This window comes from Solea solea, chromosome 5, assembly GCF_958295425.1.
Source record: "Solea solea chromosome 5, fSolSol10.1, whole genome shotgun sequence".
Lineage (NCBI taxonomy): Eukaryota > Metazoa > Chordata > Actinopteri > Pleuronectiformes > Soleidae > Solea > Solea solea.
In genome coordinates this window covers 21,410,980-21,421,655 of record NC_081138.1, presented here as the reverse complement: position 1 = coordinate 21,421,655, position 10,676 = coordinate 21,410,980, and the positions used below count along the sequence as shown (strand labels likewise).

Sequence of the window (10,676 nt, the reverse complement as noted above, 5' to 3'; positions counted from 1 at the left end):
CCTATACAAATGCACACAGACCAGCCATCACCACCAACCCAGAGTTAAATGGTGACAAATCAAGTATATCTTTAAAACAATCCCCTCTGTTTACGTCATGTTTTGACAACCGCCTCCTCTTCTATGATGTACCGTGTGAAAGTCATGTATTGATACCTCAATTTGAATTGGTTCATGTTTTGGATTTCATTTCACATTCATACAGTTCCACAGTTTCATTCCAAACACTTGAGATTAAAAAAAAAAAAACCTCTTCCTGGTCGTCTGTAACTAACTAAACTATTAATTTAATTTCCCTTTAGTGAACAGGTTTTTCTTCTGAATTAGCTGCTGTGGTTTTGTTAACGTAAGCTAAAGTAGGAACAGAGAACACTGTTTACATCTGTACATGCTGCATGAAGGATACTTCTCTGTATCACCATTCAGTGCGATTTTGATGTTTTTGGGAAAAACAAACAGTAATGAAAAACTGTAGCCATGCTGTAACATTACCTGCACTAAAGCAGGGAATGTTTCCTTGGATAAGGAGCCCGTATGAGATTACATTAGGACACCCTTATGTACTGGAATCATTTTTTAAAGAACTGTTTCAAATTTAATATTGGTTATATTGTGAAGCCTTCTGTTAAAAAAATAAATGATAAGAATACAGGCCTCATATTATAATAATAATAATAATAATAATGATATCATAATTATTAATGTGAGTTGTTTGTTTCTCATGCACATATTTTGCATTAAACTCCATTTAAACAAAAACAAAAAACTATTTTGAATTATGGACTTTTTTTGTTATTTGCATGTATTGTCAACTTCTGTATATGTCCTCACATTGAAGAGGCAGGGTGCTTGGGAAAGTCGCCGCCCTGTGGACACCGTTGGTGAACACGCATGTGCTCAGTGACACGGTACTGCCGGGAAAAGGTCATAGGGCAGCAGGGGCAGGGGAAGGGCCGCACACCGAGGTGGCTCCTCACATGTCTATTCAGAGAGCCGCGCTGGCTGAAGGAGCGGTCGCACAGAAAACATTGGAAAGGGTGAAGAGGCGTTGACAGATGAGTTGATATATTCCTTGGCATGCTGGCCGAAAGGGCAGAGGGTATGCAGACAGACGAGTGAGATGACATCAAGTCTTGTAAAGAGTCTGGCACACCAGGGCGTGAACAAACTGTTTCGGGGTCGGAAACCTTCTCCGTTAATCCGGTATTATGTGTGACATCAGGACCTGGTATTATGTCTATCTGGTATTTACTTACAGCATCTCTTTCTCTTTTTGTCTCCGCATCCCACGGTTTAGTCTTGCCCTCAACAAAACTCTCGCTTCCAAGTTTTGCCGGAGTACGTCTATTATTTGCCTCGTCAACCTCATTCCTTTGCTCTCTGTCGTTTGTTTTCTCCCCTTCATCCGCTCTGTGTTTGTAGGACACAAGCAACTCGGCGGGTTTAGCACTAATGTCCAGCAGGAGAACCTGCTGGGTCGCCTCTGCAGCTCTGTGTTGACCAGAACTGTCGAAGGTCCCGTCCTGCTCTTCGTCACTGGTCTGGTCTGAATAATCAGGGTGGCTGGGTGGGTAGTGTTTGTGGTCAGAGTCTATGTGCAGTAGGTGTGTGTCCTCCTGGGGTAGACAGTGATAATGAAGATGTCCAAAGTAAGACTGTCCCACTACATCATACATGGGGTCACACATTTCGCTGTCCGTCGACACTGGGAACGACGAGCACATCTCTGCGTTTTCTGACATTTTTTCAGCTTCTACCGACGTATGGTTTGAGGCAAAGAGATGCCCACAGTCATTATCTACACTTGCTGACTCTGGAGTGGTGAAAACAACACAATGGTTTCTTTTGTCTCCCCGTGCTGTGTCTCTGTTGTCAGGGTGAGAGTCTCGTGTGCTTGTCTCACGTTTATACAGCTGACGGCACCAGTCTTTCTTGGGTTCACAGAGTTCAGAGTGGAGGTCTCGTCTGTCCATTTCAGGTGGACATTTGCTGGAGTAGCTTTGTTCCTCATCGGCCGAACACATATCTTCATAGTGAGGGTCGCTTTCTGCCTCTGACTTCTCCACAGGAAGTGGAACTACAACTCCCTGGTGTTGTGAGAGCTTCTCTGCCGATACACCGTGGCTGTCGGACACATCCAGAGGCTGATGTTTGGAGGGCGGATCATCAAACCTGAGTTCAGTTTTATGCTTTGATCTGCGGTTAAAACGACTGGGACCATCATTCCGCAGCCCTAAATCATCTCTGCGATGTTCAGTGTGAATATTTCTCTGAGTATGGTGGATGTTCTCATCCTCTTCCATAAAATAATCTGCACTGATGCTACTGCCACTTTGTTCTAGAATGTGAGGGTGATCCGTGCCAGATATGCAACTAAAATCCTGTGCTGAACATCGATCTGAACTATTCAGGTTATCCCAGTTTCTGTGATCCTGATGCTGTATGTGGTTTGTGTGTTTGGTAGAAATACCTGCCACAGTGCTGTCACTGCCTGTGCTTTCAGATCTTGGGACTGGGATCCTGCTGGATTTTACTGAGGCCTGTGTAGGGACTGTAGACTCTCGTGCCAGCTGGAGCGTAGCTGCCCTGCTGCTATGTCGGATGACAGGCACCGCCCCACTGCATGGATGTGGTGATGAGGATGGGAACGAGTACCTACTGTCCTCACTGTCCCCAACTTTGCTCACTCGCTCGTCTTCTGTGCTCCTCTGCCAAGTGTGTGGTGCTACAATGCCAGAAGATTGAAATAGATTCTTTTGCACCTCTTTGTCCACTTTAGACTCTCCATGTACTTTAGTGGTATGAGAGACGTTTTGAATCAACTCCCGAGGTGTCACATAAGTCACTTGTCTGCAGTTGACTGTGTTTAAATTATTGGTGCAGTCCTCGGACAAACTCGAACAGTTGCTTTCATTCTTCACATCGTCTCTGCCACAGCAATTTGCACAATTTATACCCGTTTCTCTGCCTTTGACACAGGAGTCCACACTTGCCAAATGCCCCTGGACTGCATGACATATTTCAAATTTGTCTGAATGCCGATTAAGCTGTTTGTCCCGCGAACTTGCTGCAGTTCGCACACTGTCTTTACATGAAGATTTCACGTCAGAGTCGTTTGCTTCTTGCCAAGCCCTGAGGGCCTCGAGTAGCTCGTCCATCTGCAGGTAGTGAGCGGCAGCGAGCAGACTGTAATAGCACTGCTGGGTACGAGTGTATGGCAACGTTCCAGTATAAATGTAGTCCATAAGATGTGCCAGCACCGAACCGGACAGACAGGGTTCCTGCAGTTCCACCAGGGCTCCGCTAGAGGACAAAATAGACGCTAGCACTGGACTTGAAGCCGCAAGGACACATCTGCAGGAGCAAAGAGGAACTATGACTCTCACGCTTTGTTGTTTGTGTATATCTCACCAATACGTACATGTGTGGCCCTAAAAGAAATGATATCCCCATACAAATAAACAGCAACCGCAGTGACGTAAAATTATGTAGTTTATAACACCTAAATACTTTTGTGTTATACATGTATTTTACACAAAACTGTCACCAGTAAGTGGAGGTGGACGGTGGTTGCATTTAAAGGCGTCCACCAACCAACAGACCACAGTTTGACACCAGAACATTTGTTGTTATGAGGACAGGCTATTGCGATGATCAATGTGGTTTCCTAACTCATGGTTTCCTCACTCTAAGTAGGTGCTTTTTGTACCTAAAGCTAAACACAGGTTACTCACACTTTATATCAAGTGATGGATCATCACGTCATTCACTCAGGTACTCTAAAAGCACCATACTGACAACCACACTGATATGCACGTCTGTAGACACGCAATGTTATTTCTGGCTCTGATAATTCTCAGATTCTTCCCTATCATACATAAAAAAAGGATTGCAGTCATTTTTAGGGGGGGACAATTCCGTGCGGATGGTTGTCTTGCTCACCTGTGTGCTGGGTACAGTTGACCTGGGCTCAGTCTCTGTCTGACCACACAGTCACAGAACTGAGCTTGTTGTCTTTGGAGGTTCAGACTCATCAGCAGTGATGCTCTGTGGCTACTGACAACCTGGGCACAGGATGACGACGCCTGCAGCAGACAGAGCTCAGCGGGTTATTTCTGTTTAGTTTACAAACGTTTTGCTTAGATGACAAAATCAAATAGATGAATATCACCGAAAAACTACAACAACACACAAAGTCATCATCTTTCAATGAAGCATGGACAAATATTTGGGGGGAAAAAGTTTGCTTTAAATGTGTATTTTCAGTTTGCATTTAGTCAGCAGCTACAGTGAACACAAATAAAAGTGTAGAGTATTTAAAAAGAATTATTGAAAGTAAAGTCATTATATTTTTCTATTAAATCATAAAGAAATATCTTCTTACCTCCATGTTTTTATTGTAAGAGATGCAGCAAACCTTCAATATCCTGAGGTGTGCAGTGTGAACCGCCCTGTGTGAGTCTTACCGGGTCTGACTTGCAATTGAAAGGAGAGGAGAAACTCCATGGAGTGTATATAGAACCGGTCTACTATCTACGCACACCGTCTTGTTCGGAAAACAATCACACGCTTTTCATATTGGGATCAGCATGACGCCAGTGGGCAGGTGCTTATTTGGAGTCCTGGCATCTCACGTCAGAGTCTCCACTGCCTGATATGGAGGGAGACTGAGACCAGCCCACCAAGAGCCAGCAGGAGAACACAGAACCATTTCAAATAGATCGTCTCATTCTATTCACAGCATGAATCTCTCTGTGAGATGAATAAAGTATCTATCTATCTATCTAAGCAGCTGTGGATAAGTCGCTGTCCTAGCATTCGGAACAACTGCCAACCTTGAGACTGAAAGACAGGCAGACAATAAATGCATCAATACGGGCAAAGTATTAGAGTAACAGAGAATATTGCCATGGGGCATCTGTCACGCCTGTGTTTCTGTCCATGCCCATCTGGTGAGAGGAGCTCAGGACAGAGAACGTCCATCCAAAATGTCCCTAAACACCTAAAGATGAGGCTCAACTAATATTTTTTCTTATTATTTGAGTGATCGTGCCCAATAACACTTTAAATGACGACGCCGACAGTCCACATCCATCCAATCCTGCGTCTTGACTGGATCGTCTAGTCCGTGCTTTCTCAGGATTGAAACATTGAAATTGATTACAAAGTTTGTTGTGTCTGTGGTCTTCCACGTTTTTAAAATCAAGTCAGATTTGAAAATCCTCTAGTAATAAACTGGAGTCGAACATGTTAACACATGAGGTCAGTCACACTTCCACAGACCCAGACACGGTAGCTTGAATTAGCCAGATTGGACCAAGGTTAGTTTGTCGTTATTAGGAGTATGTTACGTTTGTTATAGAAATGTCCTCACGTTAGCTTCAAGCTACCACGCCCCTACCACGAACCAGTTCAACTAAAAAAGACACCGCCTCTGTGTCGCTCCTCATCCCTGTCTTCTCCTTCAGAGCATGCCAGTGCACAAAGGTCAATCCCTGATCCACTCAGGTTTTTGAACTGCTTTTGTCCTCTCAAGAGTTTAGCCTCACTCAACTTGCGATTCTTAGGTGAGGTTTCAGCCCAGAAACATTCCCAAAAAGCAAAACAATGAGAAAACAGTAAATGCCGGCACAGAGCAGCGGCTTTGGATTAAATTAGACTTCGGAAAATGCTGCATACTCTGTACACTCTATTGTGTACAGAGTATTGTACACTCTAAAGAAAGCCCAGCAGTATAATTATTTTATATTCAATATCTGACAAGTGGTGGAAGTAAGTGTGAGCTCATGAACCCATTGTGGGCCACACCAGCCACTGTGCTAAAGAAGGCCCACACGTTTCTATCTGCTTCATTTCTACACAGGGAAGCGTCCATGTGATAAAAGTAAGAGCCGCCCCCCGCGGCTGACGATTTGTTGACAACTCCATACTAAGCCATTTCTCCACCCTTCCACACCATGTGCTTGTCACGCTTCCTCCTCTCATGCTAATGTTACAGCCACCTCTCTGGCTGTCCACAGGGTACTCGTACTTTGTCCCTGGCAACTGTGCAATGGAAATACTACTGCCACACAGCAGCACATAGTTCCATTAAAAATAAGTCGAGTAGCAGTACTTATAAGTTAATAATAACCTATTGACTTTCGGTGCCAACCTTAAGTATGACAAAATATGTAAAGTTTGCAAAATATAAGTCAGTGCTAACTATATTGATAATGCCATCGGTCTCTGATTAGGTTTTATTGGTTATGATTGTTATTATAGAAAAATAATAATAATAATAATTTAGTTTTTAATATGCACCTCAATGTATATATTCTATAATTGTATCCATATTATACTTCTTCAACAAAGCATTATATTATCAACCTGCTAAGTTGCAATAGAAGATGAGGTCACAATATTCTCTTGTGTTCCTGAGTTCACCTCTTTACTTTTCCTCCTATTTCTTCTCAAAAATCATCATTTTGTCTCAGTCCATGAATGTCTGATGAAAGTGGGGGATTTTTTTAACCAATAAAACACTCAGTACAGTTGAGTCTGAATCAGGAAAAGGTTATTCAATCATTTGACCTCTATGGCCGTCACTATTTGTTCGACCTGGAGAGTGAGGGAAGGGTGAGAGGGTTACTGCTGCATGGTATGGTGACTTTTGAGTCACCTCATTTTTGAGTACAAGTGAACCTTTGCACCAATTCTAAAGAAATATCTCGAAAGTATAGACACTACATAAGAATGGGATGCGCAGACAGAGGGACGGCTAACCTGGAAACAGTGTTTCAATTCGCTGGGCATGTGGTGAAACAGCTCACGTACTCTAGTGGTTGCATGCAAAGAGGAGAGGGTCTCCCTTGGCACACACTCAGACACGCACACACAGCTGCGGCCTGTGGAAACATATCACAATCTGGGACAGTCCTCATATAACAGCTAAAAGTCGAGAGCCAAGTTTAAAATAATGACCACCGTGGCGATCCCCGTTTAATAATCTTGATGGTTAAACTGCGTATCGCATAACCGCATGTATTTACCGCGACTTGTGGGGGACTTTTTTTGAAGTTCAGCATTTGTGCCAGATATAATAAACTTCCCTTATGGCACTGCTGGTACATTGCATTCGCAAAGACAGCGCACACTTGAGGTCAGTGATCTTGATCTTTGACAAACAAGAGTATAATCTGTGCATATTTGAAGCCTCATCCACCCATCCATCTCTGTTTATTCAAAGTCAGGTCACAGTGGCTAGTGAACCAGACATTCAATCTAGCAACGCTTTCCGGCTTCTGAGGCATTCCCACAGGTCAGATAGGATATAGTGGAACCTCCAGTGGGTTCTGGGTCTGCCAGGAGGTTTATTGTCCAACTGGACACTAGGAAAAAAACCCATAGAAGGCACCAGGGGGACATCCTGCTGAGATGCCTACATCACCTCAACTGGCTCCAAGAAGCAGTGACTTTACTCTTCAACCTATGGCCCTGTTAAGACCTGCTATTAACATCAATCCTGAGTCTCCAAGCAGACTGGGCTTGCTGTACAGATGTGAATACACTCATTGCATTTTCAGATTCCATCACAAAAACCATATTCAAAGGTGGTCTCGCTGGGGATGAATGTGGCCACATTCTTTCAAGTGTATGAACACAAACTGTCCCCCAGCACACAATGGACACATCTGCACAGTAACACTTTAAAGACATTATTTTGTTCTAGCTCACAGACATGACACCTGTGTGTATTCACCGTAGACCTTATGTAGAAATTGATGTAGTATTCTGGGTTCCTCTTGAAACCAACCAGGAAAAAAATAAATATATGGACTAGACACTAGGGGGGGACAATTCCATTGTTTGCAAAAATAACTCAGCTTGAATGGGAATCTTTGGGAAATTGAGCCCAACTCCCTCTTGGTTTATAACTTAAACAAATTTTAGTTAGTTTTGTATACACAATTCAGTTTCAGATATCTTTTTGTTTCTATTTCAGTTAATGAAAATGTTTTCTTCAATTTTAGTTTTCGTAATTTTGTTAGTTTTCGTTAACTACAGTATAATGACCTTGGTCTGAACAGGGTCTGTCTCTCGGGACGACGACAGACATTTCAGCCACTTGTATCCTCTCGATCCCACTCTGTCATTTCCTAAAGCTCATGAGCACAGATGAGAGCGGTGAGCTGTGATTATATAATATACATATTGTTATATTGCAGGCAAATATCTGCATGGCACATGACAAAATAAGGCCAAATTTTGAATCATCATCATTATGTCTGGCTTTATTGAGTAAACCGCTGACAAGACAGATTATGAAATACCCAAACGTTTTCATTACGAACTGAAATTGTAAGTCACTGAAACAGAGACTTGTGGTTATATTTACGTACACTAAAGGTTATATCCATTTTTTTTTCTATTATAGCTATCGAAGCCAAGATTCTCTGGCTGGCACATACTGTACACATCAAAGGGCCAGTCCTGCAGTATGCAGCTGCAGGCATGACACGACACAACTGGTGTCCCAGTGGTGGCTCTTCAGTTGTTCAGTGCTGCCATAGCGCACGGTCTGTACTTCCTTTGAGCACGTATCTTTTTTCACATGCAACAGGCCGTTTCCAAAAAACGCCACGAGGGGGTGTTCCTCAATGCCACAAGATATCACAAAAGAGTGCCTTAAAAGAATCAGCCGGACCAGTTACCATCTCGACTGGAAAACATGAATATGTGAGCAAGACAGTTCGAAAAATCACAGGGGGGATATTTCTTTTTTACCTTTTTAGCCAATATTCTCGGGACACCCTGGTGATAAACTGATTAAAAACTAAGTACTTGAGAAAGTCAGTGTATTATTCATTGTAGTCTGTGTTTTATTAAAACGATTGAAAACATGTATATCATGAGTGTCACATAGAAAACACCACTGCTTTCATGGATGAATCTGAAACCAGGAGCTCTGTCAATAACAACTGTAAAATATCCCACCGCAGAACTACAGTTGGGCAATCAACTTTCTCCATCAAAGGAAGTCACATCTGGAATTCAATGCCGAATGAAATAAAACTGATAAAAGACTTGAAAACTTTCACTGTAAAGGTCAAGAACTGTCTGAAAACAAAACAACATTGTACCCATTTTTTTATTAGGTCTCAATAAGGTCACACTGTTATGAAGTGTATTAGGTAGATGAGAGATAGGTCTTAAATGTTGGTGTTTATACTGTCTTATATTATTGTCATTTTTACTGCACATGTGATACTCTTTATTTCTTATGTGCAATACATATACAGATGCATTTTATGTCCACTATGTCCACTATGTCTCATTGTCCCTGATAAATAAAGATTAATTGAGTTGAAAACCATTTCATGGACTCCTGTATAGGCAAACACAGGTGTGTGATTATTTCCACCTGCTTGTTCTTTGTGTGCTTTTATTTTTATTTAACTGGAAGGTTCTGTTTCTGCTTTAGTTTTATTTACACTTGTTCTTCTTTCGGTGTTTGTACCGGCCTCCAGCCCTCTTGGCACATGTCCATTGCTTGCTTTCCCACTTTTGTTTTCCCCCAGCTCTATATTTAGTTTGTAATTACTGTACAGCACTTTGTACTTTGTTACTGTGTGCTATATGAATACAGCTTATAAGTGCATTTATTTATGGACACAAAAACTAGAATACATACCCGTGCAGGAACACAGACACAAACCAGACACCAGTTGACTGCGTGCCGTCCACCTCAGCCACACATGCAATGCAAGTAGTAAAACTCCTCCAGTTTACATTTGGTTCCAACTTCACATCATCTTCGTCCCATCATCTGTGTGTTTTACCCACACACCCACAACACTGTAGTCCTGATATTTGGCAGCTGCTATACTTAGCTCTCTGGCATGGCACTCCACACTCTGATCCCTGCATTATTAACATCGTCTGCAAAAACAACAGACACAGCAGCAACAGAAATGCAAGTCAGCTATAAGACTCGGCTGTCAACAGGAGTAACAGGGAGCTGACTGAGTCAGTCAAATTAGACAGGAGGGCATTAAAAAGTGACAGAGGGTCTTGTTGGCCTTGATATATATACGGCTGTATTTACTAAAATCAAGATGTCCCTGGTTCCGTTCCAGCGGTTGGGACATTGTAACACGTCTTCCTCCTTCCTATTAATACGAACACGGGGTATATTGCTGAAAACAAGGCCTGTGTCGAAAAGTGTAATATTTAACTCCCTCACAGGAAGCAGTAGCAGCACTTATCCACCCAGTGACACACATATTATGCTTCTGCTGTTACTGTCACTCTGGTGTCTTTCAAACAGCTGTAAAATAAACCGAGAACACACTCGGTTGTGAGCCAGTGGTGTGGCTATGAGGCCAAAGTTACTAATGTGTCATGGGCACATCCTTGCTAAGTGACACAAGGTCATTGACTTTAAAAATAAACGCCCGAAAAGTATATTGACATCCAAACATGAGACCGTGGACTTTAATGGGGAGCTGCTCCGTCCTGCAGCCGAACCCTCCTTTGAGATTGCCAACCCCGCCCCTCATTGGTTTCACCTGTGTTCCTCTACCTCATGTATAAATAGTCCTTGTTTTTCGTGTCAGTTCGTTTTTGTCTTTTGTTGCAGTCCTGTTGTCCAAGGACCACGTCACCAAGTAAAATGTAAGTTTTGATCCTCCTTG

At 42.7% G+C, this 10,676-nt stretch overlaps 1 protein-coding gene across 1 annotated transcript; it reads right to left on the bottom strand.

Moving 5' to 3' along the window:
- Window positions 1-714: 714 nt before the first annotated feature.
- Window positions 715-4,607, bottom strand: LOC131460023 (uncharacterized). Its single transcript, XM_058630258.1, has 3 exons — window positions 4,385-4,607; window positions 3,943-4,085; window positions 715-3,354 (listed from the first exon to the last, which is right to left on the bottom strand). The coding sequence occupies exons 1-3, from the start codon at window positions 4,388-4,390 to the stop codon at window positions 828-830; spliced, it is 2,676 nt and encodes an 891-aa protein (XP_058486241.1). The 5' UTR covers window positions 4,391-4,607; the 3' UTR covers window positions 715-827.
- Between the last annotated feature and the right edge of the window lie 6,069 nt (window positions 4,608-10,676).

Bases quoted from the DNA above. Each gene is read 5' to 3' on its own strand.
- LOC131460023 (XM_058630258.1), bottom strand. The intron at 3,355-3,942 runs GTGAGCAAGACA...TTGCTCCTGCAG, and splicing joins CAACTGTACCCAGCACACAG to ATGTGTCCTTGCGGCTTCAA.